The sequence below is a fragment of the Pristiophorus japonicus genome, chromosome 7 (assembly GCF_044704955.1).
Source record: "Pristiophorus japonicus isolate sPriJap1 chromosome 7, sPriJap1.hap1, whole genome shotgun sequence".
In the NCBI taxonomy this organism is placed as follows: Eukaryota; Metazoa; Chordata; class Chondrichthyes; family Pristiophoridae; genus Pristiophorus; species Pristiophorus japonicus.
This window is the reverse complement of record NC_091983.1, coordinates 199,027,740-199,050,129: the sequence shown is the minus strand read 5'-3', so window position 1 is coordinate 199,050,129 and position 22,390 is coordinate 199,027,740. Positions and strand designations below refer to the sequence as shown.

General features: G+C 43.4%; 1 protein-coding gene across 1 annotated transcript in view; it reads left to right on the top strand.

The window, feature by feature from the left end:
* The window catches only part of kif6 (kinesin family member 6), a 768,544-nt gene that overhangs the window by 416,564 nt on the left and 329,590 nt on the right, over positions 1-22,390 (top strand). The window contains exon 14 of the mRNA XM_070885702.1: positions 20,633-20,735. Within this exon, the coding sequence (XP_070741803.1) occupies positions 20,633-20,735 (103 nt within the window). The remainder of the gene's footprint in view (positions 1-20,632; positions 20,736-22,390) is intronic.

Genomic DNA, 22,390 nt, shown 5'->3' with positions numbered 1-22,390 from the left:
CAAACCCGCCCTGTCAAAATCAGGGCCATGGTCTGATTGCAAAATGCTGGAGTGAGATGAAATTGCAGTGTGTGGATTCCGAGCGATCTAAATAAAACTAATTGTCTTTTAGTTACTGTTCTACATTCTTATGCAGAAGAATAAGAAGATAAGTAGCAGTAAGTGCTAAAATATTGAATGGAATATACTGTGTGCAAATGATTATGATGAGAGTTTAATACAGTGACAGCTGAAATATGTTGAAAGATTACTGTGTGAAATCAATTTGTGCTGCCCTAATCTAGTTCCTGGTGGGCAAGGGCCCACAGCGCCAATCTGTCCTTAATTCTATTTGGCACTGAATTGGCAGTCTTACACAGGAGAGTTAATAGTATGGCTGATGTGGGAAGTTGAAATGTTTCACACTTGTGCATTAGTGGGCGCACCTTCTGCGGTTGGAGGTGATGAACATTGTTGTTCCGAAGAGCACATGACATTGCTACTGGATGCCCAGAATGCAAAGCAGTAACGCTCTCGATAAGCACAGTATTTATTTAAAAAAGATGTATTGAGTTGATTTTAATTGCACTGCTCTGTGAAAGGCCTTTCTGTACCACAGCACTCCACCTTCCAGAGGAACAGAAAAAGATATTCAGACTATTTATGCATTGTCAATAGACAGTGAAATAGCTGACTGAACTGTGTTATAGAATGCTGAGTATTATGGATTTTTTCTTGAATCCTAAGGGGGCTAGTTGATAATGCGTTAATTCATTGACATATACCCTGCTGTTTCCTCATTATAACCTTGGACAGAAGTGAAATAGCAGTCAGATATCCATGCCATAGGATTATGTGCATGTGTAGTTAACTTGCTTTTGCTGTCTGCTTTGAACACAGTATTTCTGCTTTGTCACTCAATACCAAAAACAGTTCTTGGAAAAAAAAACATTCCTTCGCCAGATCACTGATCAAAGGGCAATATACCGCGTCTGTTGCTGTTTTTCTCTCTCATTTTCCTAACACAGTCTTTTTGTGTGAAGCAGTTGAAGTCATGTCAGAAGAAAGGGAATTTATTAAAATAACATTTAGACCAGGCAGAAAACACAGGGCAACTGTACTTTGACAGACTGTAACAGCATGTAAACCAACAGCCTAGCTGTTGGCTGCTAAGCCAGTACGGAAGTTTTGCAACTTGGACACCTCCCAAGCAGCACACAGGACAGGAAAGGATGCCAATCAGCACAATTTTTTCTGTAAAGCTGCTACTTAACTGGTCCTCTGCTGAGGTCAGCTGAGCAGCTCCCTGCTGAGTGTGAGGACCCAAAAAGACAGCTTTGTGAGGGAAGGGAAATAAAATAAAACTGTACTCATTCTGATGTCTTTTCTTTTTACATTGCCTAGAAGAAAGTAGGGTCCAGGTGGTGCAGATTTAGAGATGGCCGCCTGATAATTGTCCAGCTTTTGACTCTTGCATTGAAATAAAAGTTTCTCACATACATGTTTGGATCCTATTCATGCACGCACACGGCCTTTTAAAAAATACTGTAACCCGATATGACTTTGGACCTCTTTGACTGTGCCTTCAGTCATCTGAAGTGCTTTTGGATCTATTGCTGTAGAGAGGGCTTTAAACTAATTAGTGGGGGGAAGGATTCAGGTGAGCAAAAATGTAAAAAGTCAAAGAATAAGGAGAAGGCAATAGAGCACGGTAACACTGGGGGAAATGAAAACCAGAGCGTGCCACGAAGGGACAGAATATATAAAGATGAAGGTGAATCAGAAAGTGAGGTCAAAGCACAAAAAAATGGTAAAAAAACAATTTAAAAGCTCTTAATCTGAATGCATATAGCATTCGTAACAAAATAGATGAGTTGATGGCACAGATAGATTCAAATGGGTATGATCTGATAGCCATTACAGAGACGTGGCTGTAAGGTGACCTGGACTGGGAACTAAACATTCAGGGGTATTTGACAATTTGGAAGGACAGACAGAAAGGAAAAGGAGGTGGGGTAGCACTGTTAATAAAGGATGAGATCAGTGCGTTAGTGAGAAACGATATTGGCTTAGAAGACCAAGATGTTCAATCAGTTTGGGCGGAGATAAGGAATAATAAGGGGAAAAAGTAGCTGGTGGGCATGGTCTATAGGCCCCCTAACAGTAGCAACATTGTTGGATGGAGTATAAATCAAGAAATAATAGAGGCTTGTAAAAAAAGGAACGGCAATAATCATGGGTGATTTTAACCTTCATATTGATTGGACAAAGCAAATTGGCCAGGGTAGCCTTGAGGAAGAGTTCATAGAGTGTATCCGGGATAGTTTCCTTGAACAGTATGTTGCGGAACCAACCAGGGAGCAAGCTATCTTAGATCTGGTACCATGTAATGAGACAGGATTGATCTCCTAGTCAAGGATCCTCTAGGAATGAGTGACAATAACATGGTTGAATTTCAAATTCAGTTGGAGGGTGAGAAAGTTGGATCTCAAACCAGTGTCCTAAGCTTAATTAAAGGAGACTACAAAGGTATGAAGGCAGAGTTGGCTAAAGTGGACTGGGAAAATAGATTAAAGTATGAGACGGTTGATGAGCAGTAGCAAACATTGAAGGAGATATTTCATAAATCGCAACAAAAATATATCTCAATGAGAAGGAAAGACTGTAAGAGAAGAGATAACCATCCGTGGCTAACTAAGGAAATAAGGGATGGTATCAAAGTGAAAACAATGGCATACAATATGGCCAAGACTAATGGGAGGCCAGAGGATTGGGAAACTTTTAAAAGCCAGTAAAAAACGACTAAAAAAATGATAAAGAGAGAGAAGATAGATTAGCACGGAACATAAAAACAGATAGTAAGAATTTCTACAGGTACATAAAATGGAAAAGAGTGGCTAAAGTAAATGTTGGTCTCCTAGAGAATGAGACTGGGGAATTAATAATTGAGAACAGGGAAATGGCAGAGATGTTGAACAAATATTTTGTATTGGTCTTCATGGTAGAAGACACTAAAACCATCCCAATAGTGGATAATCAAGGAGCTATAGGGAGGGAAGAACTTAATACAATCACTATCACTAAAGTACTTGTTAAAATAATGGGATTAAAGGCAGTCAAGTCCCCTGGACCTGATGGCTTACATCCTAGGGTCTTAAAAGAAGTGGCTGCAGAGATAGTGGATACATTGGTTGTAATCTACCAAAATTCCCTGGATTCTGGGGCGGTCCCAGCAGATTGGAAATCCACAAATGTAACGCCCCTATTTAAAAAAAGGAGGCAGACAAAAAGCAGGGAACTATAGACCAGTTAGCCTAACATCTGTCGTTGGGAAAACGCTGGAGTCCATTATTAAGGAAGCAGTAGTGCGAAATTTGGAAAAGCATAATTCAATCAAGCAGTCCGCATGGTTTTATGAAAGGGAAATCAAGTTTGACAAATTTGCTGGAGTGCTTTGAGGATGTAATGAGCAGGATGGATAAGGGGGGACCAGTGGGTGTGGTGTATTTGGATTTCCAGAAGGCATTAGATAAGGTTATTGCATAAGATAAAATTTCACGGGGTTGGGGGTAATATATTAGCATGGATAGAGGATTGGCTAACTAACGGAAAACAGAGTCGGGATAAATGGGTCATTTTCCGGTTGGCAAACAGTAACTAGTGGGGTCGGTGCTGGGGCCTCAACTATTTACAATCTATATTAATGACTTGGTGAAGGGACCGAGTGCAATGTTGCCAAGTTTGCTGATGGTACAAAGATGGATAGGAAAGAAAATTGTGAGGAGGACACAAAAAATCTGCAAAGGAATATGGACAGGCTAAGTGAATGGGCAAAAATTTGACAGATGGAATATATGAGGTTATCCACTTTGGCAGAAAAAATAGAAAAGCAAATTATAATTTAAATGGAGAAAAATTGCAAAGTGCTGCAGTAGAGAGGGACCTGGGGGTCCTTGTGCATGAAACATAAAAAGTGAGTATGCAGGTACAGCAAGTAATCAGGAAGGCAAATAGAATGTTGGCCTTTATTTCAAGGGGGATAGAGTATAAAAGCAGAGAAGTCCTGCTACAACTGTACAGGATATTGGTGAGGCCACACCTGGAGTATTGTGTACAGTTTTGGTCTCCGTATTTAAGGAAGGATATACTTGCATTGGAGGCTGTTCAGAGAAGGTTCACGAGATTGATTCCGGAGATGAAGGGGTTGACTTATGAAGATAGGTTGAGTAGGTTGGGCCTGTACTCATTGAAGTTCAGAAGAATGAGAGGTGATCTTATCGAAACATATAAGATAATGAGGGGGCTCGACAAGGTGGATGCAGAGAGGATATTTCCACTCATATGGGAAACTAAAACTAGGGAACATAGTCTCAGAATAAGGGGCCGCCCATTTAAAACTGAGATGAGGAGAAATTTCTTCTCTCAGGGTTGTAAATCTATGGAATTCTCTGCCCCAAAGAGCTCTGGAGGCTGGGTCATTGAATATATTTAAGGCAGAGATAGACAGATTTTTGAGCGATAAGGGAGTAAAGAGTTATGGGAAGCGGGTAGGGAAGTGGAGCTGAGTCCATGATCAGTCATGATCTTATTGAATGGCAGAGCAGACTCAAGGGGCTGGGTGGCCTACTCCTGCTCCTATTTCTTATGTTCTAAAGTGGGCTATGTAAATCCAAGTTGTTGAGTGGAAACTTAAGATAGAGAAGTGCTTCATATTGCAAGTAATGCCTCTACAGACATCAAGATCCATGGCGCGGCCCTGGGTAATGTGGACCACTTCCTTTATCTCGGGAGCCTTCTATCAACAAGAGCAGGCATTGACGACGAGATCCAACACTGCTTGCAGTGTGCCAGTACAGCCTTCGGCCACCTGAGGAAAAGAGTGTTTGAAGACCAGGCCCTCAACACTGTCACCAAGCTCATGGTCTACAGGGCCGTAATAATACCCGCCCTCCTGTATGGCTCAAAGACGTGGACCATGTACGGTAGACACCTCAAGTCGCTGGAGAAATACCACCAACGATGTCTCCGCAAGATCCTACAAATCCCCTGGAGAACAGACGCACCAATGTTAGCGTCCTCATCCAGGCCAACATTTCCAGCATTGAAACACTGACCACACTTGATCAGCTCCGCTGGGCAGGCCACATCGTCCGCATGCCAGACACGAGACTCCCAAAGCAAGTGCTCTACTCGGAACTCCTTCACGGCAAATGAGCCAAAGGTGGGCAGTGGAAACGTTACAAGTTCACCCTCAAAGCCTCCCCGATAAAGTGCGACATCCCACTGACACCTGGGAGTCCCTGGCCAAAGACCGCCCTAAGTGGAGGAAGTGCATCCGGGAGGGTGCTGAGCTCCTCGAGTCTCGTCGCCGAGAGCATGCAGAAATCAAACGCAGGCAGCGGAAGGAGCGTGTGGCAAACCAGACTCTCTGCCCACCCTTTCCTTTAACCACTGTCTGTCCCACCTGTGACAGAGTCTGGTTCTCGTATTGGACTGTACAGCCACCTAAGAACAAATGCTAAGAGTGGAAGCAAGTCTTCTCGATTCCGAGGGACTGCATATGATGATGAATGCTTCTACACTTATTTTCTCCTCCTAATGCTGATTTAACCAGATTATTTGGAGAGCATGGTGATCAAATACCATCACCTGTAATGGAATAATCCCTGAGCTCCTGCAAATTGAGCCATTGAAAATATAACATAGGTCTACAATAGAAAAAAGCCACTTTTCTAGAAACCAGTGAACATATGTCATCGATAAGCACACATAAAGGGCCCTAGAACGGCGCAGCCCGACCTGGACGCCCGTTTTTCGCGCCTAAAAAAAACTTACAGATTCTCCGGCTCCCTGCAGGTCGTTTGCAGCTCGGCGCGACGCAGCACGAGCTGTAGGGGGCGGAGCTAGGTCCCTGTGCTGAAAACAGTGCCGGGACCTCTGACATGCGCGCTACAGTGGGCGCGCATGTGCAGTAGCTCCAGGTGCCCAAAACTGTGTGGGAGGGGGCCGAAGCATGCAGCCCCTAGCCCTGGCCGAATGGCCTCACTGGGGCTGCGTGCATAAGGCTGCCTCCCACGCCCAGCTCCTGCTTCCTCCCGACCCGACTCCCGCTCCCCCCCCGGATTGGACCCAACCCGCGCTCCCCCCTCCCCGAACCAGACCCGACCCGCGCTCTCCCCCCCCCCCCCCCACCCGACCTGACCTCCCTCTCCCTCCCCCCCCCCCCGACCCGAACCGAACCAACCTCCCTCCCACCACCCCCCCGACCCGACCCGCATTCCCGACCCCGACCCGCGCTCCCCCCAACCCGACCCGCGCTCCCGACCCGACCCAACGCCACCTACCTGTAAATCTGGTGCTGGGGACGGGCCCTGCCCGAAGTCTTGGACCCGGCCAGGCCTGGCCCGTTCAGCCTCCCTCCCCCTTCTCCTTTCTCCCCCCCCTTCTCCTTTCCCCCCTCCCTTCTCCTTTCCCCCCCTTCTCTTTTCCCCCCCTTCTCCTTTCTCCCCCTTCTCCTTTCCACCCCCTTTCTCCTTCCCCCCCTTTCTCCTCCCCCCTTCTCCTCCCCCCCTTCTCTCCCCCCCTCCTCCCCCCTCCCCCTTCTCCCCCATCCCTCCCCCTTCCCTCCCCCCCTCTCTCCCTCTACCCCCCTCCTCCTCCTCCACTCGCTGTCAGAAACACAGATACTGACAGACAGAGAGTGAGAGACACACACAGACAGACAGAGAGATAGAGACACTGACAGAGACACACTGCGGGGGGGGCATCCCAGCACGCTGTTGGAGGGCTCCCGGTGCTGCAGTCGGTAAGTAGAAAATGTTTTATTTATTGATTTAAAAAAAAAAATTATTTCTTATTAATTTTTTTTGATTGATTTATTGGTTCATTTATTGATGTTTTTATCATTTATTATTGATGATGGCTCTTTATTTGTAAAACTGAAGTGTTTAATGTTTGTAAACTTCCCTTTAAACCCCCCCCCCCATTCCCTACGCCTGATTTGTAACCTAGGCCTGATTTTCTAAAGTGTAGACAAGGTTTTTTTCGAGCGTACAAAAATCTTCACTTACTCCATTCTAAGTTAGTTTGGAGTAAATTTTCACTGCCGAAACTTTGAAAACAGGCGTAAGTGGCCGGACACGTCCCCTTTTGAAAAAAAAATTCTGTTCCAAAGTGAAACTGTTCTAACTGACTAGAACTGGAGCAAACTAAATGCCGAGAATTTGAATTTCTAAGATACTCCGTTCTACACCAGTTGCTCCAAAAAATCAGGAGCAACTGAGGCCGAAACTTGGGCCCAAAATGCCTCTTTTCCTTTTGACCTCATTTTAGGATAGACTTAAGCCTTACTATAGCATGTCACCAATTGGTGGGTGAGCTCATCCCATAATCAGCATGACTTCTTGTTTTGAAAGGAAAGCTAAACTGCGTCTGTTTGCAGTTGTTTATTTTTTTTTGCATCGATTCCAAGAAAACCCAGCAAAATTGTTCACAGCCTACTCTGGCTGGTTTTAAGGTCAACTATTTGTGGCCATTTATGGCCATGTTATTTATGAACCAAGTACTGAAATAATGAAATCAAAAGTATTGTACGGCTGTGACCTTTTACTCAGTCCAAGAACGGAGGCCTGAAAAACACTGCATAAGTGTGTGAAGTGGGTTTGCAAGTGCACTCGTTTTATAAAGACAGCAGTGCGAAATCAGGCATTTGCTATCCTGCTTTCATTTCTCTAAATTATCAGATAGCCACCACTAAAGTCAGACTGATTGGTTACAAATCACACCGGTGGTCACCTAAAGTACAGAGTGTGTTACAAGCTCTCTGTTTAATCTCCTTTATTTGTGCAAAGAAAGCACGAGATCAATGGATGTAGTAGAGGAATAGGATATTATCCCATTTGGGTGTCCTACGGCAATTCTGACACAAGGAGCAGTTATTATGCAATGAGCCACGCAGACTAGTCAATGACAAATAATTTTCAACCAGTGGGTTACCATTTATTAGCTCATTTTAATGTGTTTCTTGGATCCTTTTATATAGGCACAGCAGGGAAGTAATGGTCAGTTCCTCCGTGGTTGCGGAGTGAAATTTTTGGCAGTGCTGTAAAGGCTACTGAGAATCTCCAAACTCTTTGCTCATAGATAGAATCATAGAATGGTTACAGCACGAAGGAGACCATTCGGCTTGCCGAGCCCATGCTGACTCTCAGCTAGTCCACTCACCTGCCTTTTCCCCGTAGCCATGCAAATCTTTTTCCTTCAGATACTTATCCAACTCTCTTTTGAAAGATAAGATTGAGACTGCCTCCACCACCTTCTCTGCTCTAGGGAGAACAACCCCAGCTTCTCTAGTTTATTCACGTAACTGAAGTCCCTCATTCCTGGAACCATTCTTGTCTATCTTTTCCACATCCTCTCTAAAGCCTTCACATCCTTCCTAAAATGCGGTGCCCAGAATTGGACACAATACTCCAGTTGAGGCCAGACCAGTGTTTCATAAAGGTTCATCATAACTCCCTTGTTTTTGTACTCATACTTGTTCTACTTTTATAAAGCCCATGATCCCTTTTTTTAACCGCTTTCTCAATTTTCCCTGCCACCTTTAATGATTTGTGCACATATATTCCCAGATCTCTCTCTTCTTGCACCCCCTTTAGAATTGTACCCTTTCGTTTATATTGCTTCTCGTTCTTCCTTCCAAAATGTATCACGTGTCCGCCCATTCCACCAGCCTGTCTATTTCTTCTTGACGACTATCACTATCCTCCTCATTGTTCACTATACTTCCAAGTTTTCTTTCAAATGTATATTTTGAAATTGTGCCCTGTACACTCAAGTCATTAATATATATCAAGAAAATAAGTCATCCCAGTACCGTCCCCTGGGGAACACCACTGTATACCTTCCTCCAGACCAAAAAATAACCGTTCATCACTACTCTCTGTTTCCTGTCACTTAGCCAATTTTGTATCCATGCTGCCACTGTCCCTTTTATTCCATTGGCTTCAACTTTGTTGGCAAACCTATTATGTGGTCCATGTACACCACAACAGCCGCATTGCCCTCATCAACCCTCTCTGTTACCTCATCAAAAACTCGATCAATTTAGTTAAACACGATTTGCCTTTAACAAATCCTTGCTGGCTTTCCTTAATTAAGGAAATTCTGCACATTTTCCTACTTGTTTGATGGCAACTCAGTATCGATTTTACATAACCAACTGAATGGCAGTAAGAACATCTTCGCATCAAGGCCTTCCTTTTCATTTCTGGGTACGTCAGATGCTTCAATAGCAGCGCACCATAAACATAAGAACATAAGAAATAGGAGCAGGAGTAGGCCATACGGCCCCTCGAGCCTGCTCCGCTATTCAATAAGATCATGGCTGATCTGATCATAGACTCAGCTCCACTTCCCTGCCCGATCCCTATAACCTCTTACCTCTTATCGTTTAAGAAACTGTCTATTTCTGTCTTAAATTTATTTACTGTCCCAGCTTCCACAGTTTTCTGAGACAGCGAATTCCACAGATTCACAACCCTCTGAGAGAAGAAATTTCTCCTCATCTCAGTTCTAAATGGGCGGCCCCTCATTCTAAGATCATGCCCTCTAGTTCTAGTCTCCCCCACCAGTGGAAACATCCTCTCTGCATCCACCTTGTCAAGCCCTCTCATAATCTTACATGTTTCGATACGATCACCTCTCATTCTTCTGAATTCCAATTAGAGGCCCAACCGACTCAACCTTTCCTCATACGTCAACGCCCTCATCCCCGGAATCAACCTAGTGAATCTTCTCTGAACTGCCTCAAAAGCAAGCATATCCTTTTGTAAATATGGAAACCAAAACTGCATGCAGTATTCCAGATGTGGCCTCACCAATACCCTGTACAACTGTGCAAGACTTCCCTGCTTTTATACTCCATCCCCTTTGCAATAAAGGCCAAGATTCCATTGACCTTCCTGCTCACTTGCTGTACCTGCATACTATCCTTGTGTGTTTCATGCACAAGTACCCCCAGGTCCCGCTATACTGCAGCATTTTGCAATCTTTCTCCATTTAAATAATAACTTGTTCTTTGATTTTTTCTGCCAAAGTGTATGACCTCACACTTTCCAACATTATGCTCCATCTGCCAAATTTTTGCCCACTCACTTAGCCTGTCTTTGTTCTTTTGCAGATTTTTTATGTCCTCCTCACACATTGCTTTTCCTTCCATCTTTGTATCATCAGAAAACTTGGCTACTTTACACTCAGTCCCTTCTTCCAAGTCGTTAATATAGATTGTAAATAGTTGGGGTCCCAGCACTGATCCCTGCGGCACCCCACTAGTTACTGATTGCCAACCAGAAAATGAACCATTTATCCCGACTCTTTGTTTTCTGTTTGTTAGCCAATCTTCTATCTATGCTAATATATTACCCCCAACCCCGTGAACTTTTATCTTGTGCAGTAACCTTTTGTGTGACACCTTATCAAATGCCTTCTAGAAGTCCAAATACACCACATCCACTAGTTCCCCTTTATCCACCCTGTTCGTTACATAGAAACATAGAAAATAGGTGCCGGAGTAGGCCATTTGGCCCTTCGAGCCTGCTCCGCCATTCAATGAGTTCATGGCTGAACATGCAACTTCAGTACCCCATTCCTGCTTTCTCGCCATACCCCTTGATCCCCCTAGTAGTAAGGACTACATCTAACTCCTTTTTGAATATATTTAGTGAATTGGCCTCAACAACTTTCTGTGGTAGAGAATTCCACAGGTTCACCACTCTCTGGATGAAGAAGTTTCTCCTCATCTCGGTCCTAAATGGCTTACCCCTTATCCTTAGACTGTGACCCCTGGTTCTAGACTTCCCCAACATTGGGAACATTCTTCCTGCATCTAACCTGTCGAAACCCGTCAGAATTTTAAACGTTTCTATGAGATCCCCTCTCATTCTTCTGAACTCCAGTGAATACAAGCCCAGTTGATCCAGTCTTTCTTGATATGTCAGTCCCGCCATCCTGGGAATCAGTCTGGTGAACCTTCACTGCACTCCCTCAATAGCAAGAATGTCCTTCCTCAAGTTAGGAGACCAAAACTGTACACAATACTCCAGGTGTGGCCTCACCAAGGCCCTGTACAGCTGTAGCAACACCTCCCTGCCCCTGTACTCAAATCCCCTCGCTATGAAGGCCAACATGCCATTTGCTTTCTTAACCGCCTGCTGTACCTGCATGCCAACCTTCAATGACTGATGTACCATGACACCCAGGTCTCGTTGCACCTCCCCTTTTCCTAATCTGTCACCATTCAGATAATAGTCTGTCTCTCTGTTTTTACCACCAAAGTGGATAACCTCACATTTATCCACATTATACTTCATCTGCCATGCATTTGCCCACTCACCTAACCTATCCAAGTCACTCTGCAGCCTCATAGCATCCTCCTCACAGCTCACACTGCCACCCAACTTAGTGTCATCCGCAAATTTGGAGATACTACATTTAATCCCCTCGTCCAAATCATTAATGTACAATGTAAACAGCTGGGGCCCCAGCACAGAACCTTGCGGTACCCCACTAGTTACTGCCTGCCATTCTGAAAAGTACCCATTTACTCCTACTCTTTGCTTCCAGTTCTCAATCCATGTCAGCACACTACCCCCAATCCCATGTGCTTTAACTTTGCACATTAATCTCTTGTGTGGGACCTTGTCGAACGCCTTCTGAAAGTCCAAATATACCACCTCAAAGAATTCCAGCAAATTTGTCAAACATGATTTCCCCTTCATAAATCCATGTTGACTCTGCCTGACCAAATTTTGCTTTTCCAAATGTCCTGTTACTGCTTCTTTAATAATGGACTCCAACATTTTCCCAACCACAGATGTTAGGCTAACTGGTCTATAGTTTCCTGCTTTTTGTCTGCATCCTTTTTTGAATAGGGATGTTACATTTGCAGTTTTCCAATCTGCTGGGACCTCCCCAGAATCCAGGGAATTTTGGTAAATTACAACCAATGCATCCACAATCCCTGCCGCTACTTCTCTTAAGACTCTAGGATGCAAACCATCAGGTCCAGGGGATTTATCTGCCTTTAGTCCCATTATCTTATTGAGTACCACCTCCTTAGTAATTGTGATTGTGTTCCTCCCCCCTTATAGCCCCTTGACTATCCACTGTTGGAATATTGTTAGTGTCCTCTACCATAAAAACTGATACAAAATACTTGTTTAGTGTTTCTGCCATCTCCATGTTCCCCATTACTAATTCCCCAGTCTCGTCCTCTAAGGGACCAACATTTACTTTAGCCACTCTTTTTCTTTTTATATATCTATGGAAACTCTTACTATCTGTTTTTATATTTTGTGCTAGCTTACTTTCATAGTCTATCTTCCTTTCCTTAATCATTGTTTTCGTCATTCTTTGCTGGCTTTTAAAAGCTTCCCAATTTTCAGTCCTCCCACTAGTTTTGGCCACTTTGTATGCCCTTGGTTTTAATCGGATACTGTCCTTTATTTCTTTAGTTAGCCGCGGATGGCTTTCTTTTCTTTTGCACCCTTTCCTCCTTACTGGAATAAATTTTTCTTGAGAGTTGTGAAATATCTCTTTAAATGTATGCCACTGTTCAACCGTCCTACACTTCAATCTGTTTTCCCAGTCCACTTTAGCCAACTCTGCCCTCATACCTCATAGTCTCCTTTATTTAAGCTTAGTACGCTGGTTAGAGATCCAACCTTCTCACCCTCCATCTGAATTTGAAACTCAATCATGCTATGATCACTCATTCCAAGGGGATCCTTTACTAGGAGATTGATTATTAATCCTGTCTCATTACACAGGACCAGATCTAAGATAGCCTGCCCCCTGGTTGGTTCCGTTACATACTGCTCAAGGAACCCGTCCCTTATGCACACTATGAACTCTTCCTCAAGGCTACCCTGACCAATTTGATTTGTCCAATCAATATAGAGGTTAAAATCACCCATGATTATTGCTGATCCCTTTTTACAAGCCCCCACTATTGCCTGGTTTATGCTCCGACCAACAGAGTTGCTACTGTTAGGGGGCCTATATACTATGCCCACCAGTGACTTTTTCCCCTTATTATTCCTGATCTCCACCCAAACTGTCTCAACATCCTGATCCTTTGAGCATATATCGTTTCTCACTATTGCAGTGATTCCATCCTTTATCAATAGAGCTACCCCACCTCCTTTTCCTTTCTGTCTGTCCTTCTGGTCTGTCAAATACCTCTGAATATTTAATTCCCAGCCCTGGTCACCTTGCAACCACGTCTCTGTAATGGCTATCAGATCATACCCATTTGTCTCAGTTTGTGCTGTCAACTCATCTATTTTGTTACAAATGCTACGTGCCTTTAAATTTGGACTTGTAGTAATGCAGGGGACAGAATGTGGCTTGCTGGCTGTAGGGTAATGCAGACTTTGCTGATATTGCTATTTAGAAGTGTCCCAATTGAAATAAAGTGTATTTGAATTTTTAAAAATCCAGTTAATTATGTTTCTAATTACATTCTCACAGTGGAGGATAATGGAAAATTTGCAAATTTATTTGGAAAAAAGTAAATATTCGTTCCGTTTCGTTCCAGTTGTTTACTGCCTGTGGGGAAAAAGCGGGAATATGGTATTGAGAGAGAGGATCAGCCGTGATCATATTGAATGGCGGTGCAGTTTCGAAGGGCCGAATGGCCTACTACTGCTCCTATTTTCTATGTTTCTATGTTAATTTTGTGCAACAAACATTACACAAAATGTTTAGTCTACTGCTATGGCTTTGTATCTACTTCACATTGAACAGAAAATGTTTGACCTTCGAATAAGGGAGCTCCCTTCATACCATGTTGAGATGTGGTTATGGGTTACTTGATTGCAGTAGAAAGAAAAATGTAATGCCGTCCCTTGCTTACTGGTAGGGTCGCTATTTGTGTCTCAGTGTTGATGCCAGGAAACCATACAGACTATCCATTTTTTCCAAACCCATGGAGCAGCCACAGCAAACTAAAAATGTTTTTGCTCTATTTTGGAAATGATTCCATCCAAATTATCTATCCCCATGCTGTTCTGCAACCAAGGTAGCAATGCGATTGCACATGTTAGGGAAGGTTGCCTCACCGTCTGATTTTCCCCACCTTTGCCACCAGTTGTTGCATTCCTCCTGAAGGCCTGGATAAGACACAAAGCTATTCAGTTAGGGAATCACTCGCATGCAGCATTAAGGCTGCTCCACACTGGGCAACCTGGCAGATATAAATCCAAAAATATAAATGAAGGGTCCACCAGCCCCTTATATGTTCATCTAAATTGTGTCAGGATCAGTTGTAGACTATTCGTGCATTCAAATATGGTTGCCTTTCAGAAGCAAGATCAGCTAATTTGGGGAGTGGGAGGGCTACTAGGTGACATTTCAGAATTATAATTTTCCATGATGCTGAAAGAAAGAATTTGCATTTACTTAGTGTTGTACTGAGAGTGTGCTGCATTTTTGTAGAAGCAGTCTTTCAGATGATACATTGAACCATCTGCTTATTCATGTGAATGTAAAAGATTCAGTGGTGCTATTTGAAGCATCAGCCTAGACTATGAGCCTAAATCTGTAGTTGGGTTTGAACTCACAGTCTTCTGACTAGATGCAAGATAAATGTTCTTATAAGTGCTCACTTATAACCTGGTCAAAGGTGTATATTTGTGTGTCTATTGATCTCAAAAATGAGTAAGCAATCCATCATTTGAGTGAAGCATCACTTGATGAAATCTTGGTATATCATAGAATCATAGAAATTTACAGCACGGAAGGAGGCCATTGTGGCCCATCGCGTCCGCGCCGGCCGTCCAAGAGCTATCCAGCTTAATCCCATTTTCCAGCTCTTAGTCCATAGCCCTGTTGGTTACGGTACTTCAGGTGCACATCCAAGTATTTTTTAAATGTGGTGAGGGTTTCTGCTTCTACCACCCTCTCAGGCAGTGAGTTCCAGACCCTCACCGTCTGGGTGAAGAAATTTCCCCTCATATCTCCTCCAAACCTCCCCCCAATTACGTTAAATCTATGCCCCCTAGTTGTTGACCCCTCTGCCAAGGGAAACAGGTCCTTCCTATTCAATCTATCCAGGCACTTCATAATTTTATACACCTCAATCAGGTCTCCCCTTAGCCTCCTCTGTTTCAAAGAAAACAGACCCAGCATCTCCAATCTTTCCTCATAGCCAAAATTCTCCAGTCCAGGAGAATTATAAATCTCCTCTGCATCCTTTCCAGTGCAATCACATCTTTCCTGTAATGTGGTGACCAGAACTGCACACAGTAGTCCAGCTGCACCCTAACCAGTGTGTTATACAGTTCACGCATAACCACCTTGCTCTTGTATTCCATGCCTCGACTAATAAAGGTGAGTATTCCATCCGCCTTCTTAACCATCTTATCTACCTGGCCTGCTATTTTCAGGGATCTGTGGACCTGCACTCCAAGGTCTCTTTGTTCCTCTACATTTTTCAGTGTGATACCATTTAATGTGTATTCCCTTGCCTTGTTAGACCTCCCCAGATGCACTTATCCTGATTGAAATTCCATTTGCCACTGTTCCGCCCACCTGACCAGTACATTGATATCTTCCTACAGTCCACAGCTTTGTTCTTCATTATCAGCCAACAGTCCACAGCTTTGTTCTTCATTATCAGCCACACAGCCTATTTTAGTGTCATCTGCAAACTTCTTAATCATACCCCCAACTTTTAAGTCCAAGTCATTGACATATACCACAAAAAGCAAGGGACCCAGCACTGAGCCCTGCGGAACCCCACTGGATACAGCCTTCCACGCACAAAACCACCCATCAACCATTACCCTTTACTTCCTGCCTCTGAGCCCATTTTGGATCCAACTTGCCACTTTGCCCTGGATCCCATGCGTTTTTACTTTCGTGACCAGTCTGCCATGTGGGACCTTATCAAAAGCTTTGCTAAAATCAATATACACTACATCATATCCACAGCCCTCATCGACCATCCTGGTTAGCTCCTCGAACCAAGTTGGTCAGGCACGACCTTCCCTAAACAAATCAGTGCTGATTGTCCTTGATTAATCCATGTCTTTCCAAATGAAGAGTTATCCTGTCCCTCAGGATTTTTTCCAATAATTTTCTTACCACTGAGGTTAGGCTGACTAGCCTGTAATTACTCAGTCTATCCCTTTCTCCCTTTTTAAACAAAGGTATACTATTAGCAGTCCTCCAGTCCTCTGGCACCACACCTGTAGCCAGGGAGGACTGGAAAATGATGGTCAGAGCCACTGCTATTTCCTCTTTTGCTTCTCGTAATAGCCAGGGATACATTTTATCTGGGCCTGGGGATTTATCCACTTTCAAAGCTGCTAAGCCCCTTAATACTTCCTCTCTAACTATGTTTATCTCGTCTAATATTTCACACTTCTCCTCCCTCATTGCAAAGTCTGCATCGCCCCTCTCTTTTGTGAAAATAGATGCAAAGTATTCATTAAGAGTCATACCCACGCCTTCGGCCTCCACACACAGATTTCCTTTATGGACTCTAATAGGCCCCACTCTTTCTCTAGTTATCCTCTTGCTCTTAGTGTATTTGTAAAACATCTTTGGATTTTCCCTGATTTTACTTACCAACATTATTTCATGCTCTCTCTTTGCTTTCCTGATATCTTTTTTAATTGCATCCCTGCACTTCTTAATGCTCCTCTAGAGTTTCTACAATATTGAGTTCTCGGTATCTTACCCTGTATGTCCTTTGACATCCAGGAGGCTCTCGATTTGTTAGCCCTACCCTTTTTTTTAAGGGAACATACTTGCTCTGTACCCTCAGGATCTCCTCGAATGCCTCTCACTGCTCTGACACTGATTTACCTTCAAGTAGCCGTTTCCAGTCCACTTTGGATAAATCCTATCTTTGCTCAGTAAAATTGGCTTTATCCCAATTGAGAACTTTTATTCCTGGTCCACCTTTGTCCTTTTCCATAACTACCCTAAATCTTACTGAATTATAATCACGAGCACCAAAATGCTCTCCCACTGATACCCCTTCCACCTGTCCCTCTTCATTCCCCAAAACCAAGTCCAGAACTGCCCCATCTTTGTTGGGCTTGTTACAAACTGGCTAAAGAAGTTCTCCTGAATGCGTTTCAGGAATTCCACACCCTCTGTACCATTCACACTACCTTTTTCCCAGTTAATTTTAGGGTAGTTGAAATCCCCCACTATTACAGCTCTATAGTTTTTGCACTTCACAGCAATTTGCCCACATATTTGTTCTTCTATCTCCCTCTAACTGCTTGGGGGTCTATAGTACACTCCCAGTAGTGTGATCGCCCCTTTTTTGTTCTTCAATTCAACCCATATGGCATTGTTTGATGATCCCTCTATCATATCATCTCTTCTCACAGCTGTAATTGTTTCTTTAAGCAATACTGCGACTCTCCCTCCTCTTTTATCCCCCCTCTCTCTATCCCGTCTGAAAACCCTATAACCAGGAATGTTGAGCTGCCATACCTGCCCTTCTTTCAGCCATGTCTCAGTAATAGCTATAATATCGTACTCCCAAGTGTCAATCTGTGTTCCCAGCTCATCTGCCTTATTTCCTATACTCCTTGCATTGAAGTATATACCAATTAGTATTGCCATACTCCCTTGTTGTTTATTTTCCAGTCCTTGTTTCCTCTATTTTCCAAATTCACTTTCTACTTTTCTGCTGCCCAATTCCAGCTTTGCATCTCTCCCCACTGTATCTATTCTCCGGTTCCCATTCCGCTGCCAAGCTAGTTTAAACCCTTCGCAACAGCATGAGCAAAACCTCCCGCGAGGATACTGGTCCCGACTCTGTTGAGGTGCAACCCGTCCGGCTTGTACAGGTCCCACCTCTCCCAGAATCGGTCCCAATGCCTCAGGAATCTAAAGCCCTCACGTGTGCATCATCTCTCCAGCCACGCATTCATCTGCTGTATCCTATTTCTGTACTCACTCGCACGTGGCACCGACAGTAATCCAGAGATTACAATCTTTGAGGTCCTACTTTGTAATTTCTCTCCTAGCTCCCTAACTTCTGCCTGCAGGACCTCATCCCTCTTTCTACCTATGTCATTGGTACCCATATGGACCACGATTTCTGGCTCTTCACACTCTCCCTCCAGAATTTCTTGCAGCTGCTCAGTGACATCCTTGACCCTGGCACCAGGGAGCCACCATACCATCCTGGAGTCACGTCTGCAGAAACACTTGTCTGCTTTACTGACTATTGAATCCCCTACCAATATTGCTCTTCCATTCTTCTTCCTCCCCCCCGTGTGCAGTTGAGCCACCCCTGGTGCCGTGGACTTGGCTCTGGCTGCACTCCCCAGAGGCACCATCGCCCTCACCAGTACTCAGAACAGAATACTGGTTGGAGAGCGAGATGAATTCGGGGGGACTCCTGTACTACCTGCCTAGTCCTCCTCTTCTGTCTGGTGGTCATCCACTTTCTCTCTGCCTGCAGATTCTTAAGCTGTGGGACGACCACCTCTAATAACGTGCTATCCATGAAATTCTCAGTCTCGCCGATGCACCGCAGTGACTCCAGCCGCCGCTCAAGCTCAGAAACGTGGAGCTCAAGTTGCTGCAGCTGGAGACACCTCCTGCACATGTGGTCATCCAGGCTAAGCGAAGCGTCCAGGACTTCCCACATGGCACAGGATGTGCAATCCACGGGACTGAGCTGCCCTGCCATGCCTCTAGCTAATAGACTCGAAACATAACAAAACACACTCAGCAGCTACTCAGCAATCAGCTCTTACTCTTTATTTCATAGTCTATGAAATACTTAGCAGAAAGGAACTGAAAAACTTTTTTTTTAATTAAATATTTGATTTAATTAATGAGTTTTTTTATTTTCGAAATATAATTTGTCTATGTTTATTTTTTTTTAATCGCAGCTCTTATCTTACACCAATATCAGCTCTTATCTTACACCAATATCAGCTCTTATCTTACACCAATATCAGCTCATATCTAACACCAATATCAGCTCTTATCTTACACCAATATCAGCTCTTATCTTACACCAATATCAGCTCTTATCTTACACCAATATCAGCTCTTATCTTACACCAATATCAGCTCTTATCTTACACCAATATCAGCTCTTATCTTACACCAATATCAGCTCTTATCTTACACCAGTATCAGCTCATATCTTACACCAATATCAGCTCTTATCTTACACCAATATCAGCTCATATCTTACACCAATATCAGCTCATATCTTACACCAATATCAGCTCTTATCTTACACCAATATCAGCTCTTATCTTACACCAATATCAGCTCTTATCTTACACCAATGCCCAAGGCTTTAAAAAAAGAGAGATAAAGAAATACTCACTAGCCAACGAGCCAATCACTTACCCGCTTGGCTGTGATATCACACTTTGAATCTTTTTACTTCTTACCCGCCCAGGTCCGTATGGTGCTGCTGCAAATAGCTCCTCCCGAACTCCGGCTCCTCCCATTCTGTGCCGCTCCTTTTCAAGCCCCATGCTCCGGTCAGGTCTCGTGTTGTTTGGCGCACCTCCTGATCTGTATGTTACCACTCAGTCTCAGAACACTTTTTGGTATATGTACAATTTAAGTTATATCTTTTTACCCATTAATAAAACTTTGTACATTCATCTGCCAAATGAGCTGACCTCATTACTGTCATAGCAAAATAGACCTAACCTATTTCCTTTTCATGGCTCTGAAGGTTGTCAACAAATGCTGATCACAGGCTTCCTGGTTTCGGCTTGTGTCACTGGATTGTAATCAGGAAAGGCATCCTTTATTGATTGTTATTTTCATCCCTAATTAGCCTTAGACACAGAGCTAATTAACATCCTGACTGTTGCTAACTCAGAAAAGTTTTGGAATCAGTCCTGGCTACTTTTGATTATTATGTTATGATGTACACCAAAGAGTGGAGGTGCAATCGGACCTGAAGTCACCATTTCTGATGTTTTACAGCGATTTTTGTTCAGCTTTTTTCCCCCAATATTTCTCCTTACTGAGACCTGCACTGTATTTTTTATATCTCTGAGTGCTGTTTTATGGCATCAGAATTTGTTACAAAAAGAAAAAAGCTTCCACAATTGCATTTTCTTAAACATGCTTTGCTTACTGTGCATAAATTATTGCTTGACAGCTTCAAATTCATTTGCATAACACCAATAAGATAAAGAGGGATTTAAAGAAGAAAGGTGGCGTACGTTCTGCTCTTTCCTCGTGCTCCCATTGTTTACACTGATTTCCGCTTGTTTTACGGCAGTTTTTGTTTTCCGCCATATGATAATACGTTCCCAGGAAATTTGGACGTAAGTTCCTGCCGACAAGATCAGTATAGAAACTGCCATTAATTTCGGATATTTTCCTCATAACTGTAATGCAGGAAATTTCTTGCCTATGAATGTAAGTAAAAGTTGTAGATTTTGCTTTTATGCCAAGTAAAATCAACAGGAAGTTCAAGTGTTTCTGCTGCAAACCCATAAAAATGCTTTGCATCTCTTTTATTAACTGACAGGTAACCTTTCAGCTTTTTTTTGTGTGGCTGAGAAATTTTTACAATCAACTGATATTTACAAAGAATGCATTCACTTAATTGCTCTGCCTTCCATCTATCCCACAGCAGGAGAAATGTCACTTGGACGTCAGGAGGCTTTTGAGATCTTCAGGAGGGACTATGCTGACAGCGTGACCATTGAAGACAACAAACAGCTTCTGAAGCAGAGGTGAGTCACTTCTGAAGAGTACCTAATGAAGGAGTAAAAAGAAAGACTGTCTGCTGTTTAAAAATTAGTCGCTGACTACTTGATGCATCAAAACTAGCATCATGGTGAAAACAGTGACAGGTTTTGAAAAAGTATTGGAATGCCCTATTCTGTCGATAAATAACCAGTGAAATGATTGTCAGTCCTCAACATTTCCATTATTAGAAAGTGAACAGCGATAAGTTACATAGAAACATAGAAAATAGGTGCAGGAGTAGGCCATTCGGCCCTTCGAGCCTGCACCACTATCCAATATGATCATGGCTGATCATGCAACTTCAGTACCCCACTCCTGCCTTCTCTCCATACCCCCCCCCCCGCGATCCCTTTAGCCTTAAGGGCTACATCTAACTCCCTTTGAATATATCCAACGAAGTGGACTCAACAACTTTCTGTGGTACAGAATTCCATAGGTTCACAATTCTCTGGATGAAAAAGTTTCTCCTCATCTCGGTCCTAGATGGCTTACCCCTTATCCTTAGACTGTGACCCCTGGTTCTGGACTTCCCCAACATCCGGAACACTCTTCCTGCATCTAACCTGTCCAATCCCGTCAGAATTTTATATTTTCTTTGAGATCCCCTCTCATTCTTCTAAATTCCAGTGAATATAAGGCTAGTCAATCCAGTTTTTCTTCATATGTCAATCCTAACATCCCGGGAATCAGTCTGGTGAACCTTCGCGACAATCCCTCAATAGCAAGAATGTCCTTCATCAGATTAGGAGACCAAAACTGCACACAGTACTCAAGGTGTGATCTCACCAAGGCCCTGTACAACTGCAGTAAGACCTCCCTGCTCCTCTACTCAAGTCCTCTCGCTATGAATGCCAACATGCCATTTGCTTTCTTTACTGCCTGCTGTACCTGCATGCCTACTTTCAATGATTGATGTACCATGACACCCAGGTCTCGTTGCACCTCCCCTTTTACTAATCTGTCACCATTCAGATAACAATCTGCCTTCCTGTTTTTGCCACCAATGTGGATAACCTCACATTTATCCACATTATACTGCATCTGCCATGCATTTGCTAACTCACTTAACCTGTCCAAGTCACCCTGCAACCTCTTAGCATCCTCCTCACAGCTCACCCTGCCACCCAGCTTAGTGTCATCTGCAAACTTGGAGATATTACATTCAATTCCTTCGACTAAATCATTAATATATATTGTAAATAGCTGAGGTCCCAGCACTGAACCTTGTGGTATCCCACTAGTCACTGCCTGCCATTCTGAAAAGGACCCGTTTATTCCCACTCTTTGCTTCCTGTCTGCCAACCAGTTCTCTATCCACGTCAATACATTTCCTCAATACCATGTGCCTTAATTTTGCATACTAATCTCTTGTGTGGGACCTTGTCAAAAGCCTTTTGGCAGTCCAAATACACCACATCCACTGGTTCTCCATTATCCACTCTACTAGTTACATCCTCAAAGAATTCTAGAAGATTTGTCAAGCATGATTTCCCTTTCATAAATCCATGCTGACTTGGACCGATCCATGTCACTGCTTTCCAAATGCGCTGATATTACATCTTTAATAATTGATTCCAGCATTTTCCCCACTACCGATGTCAGGCTAACCGGTCTATAATTCCCTGTTTTCTCTCCATCT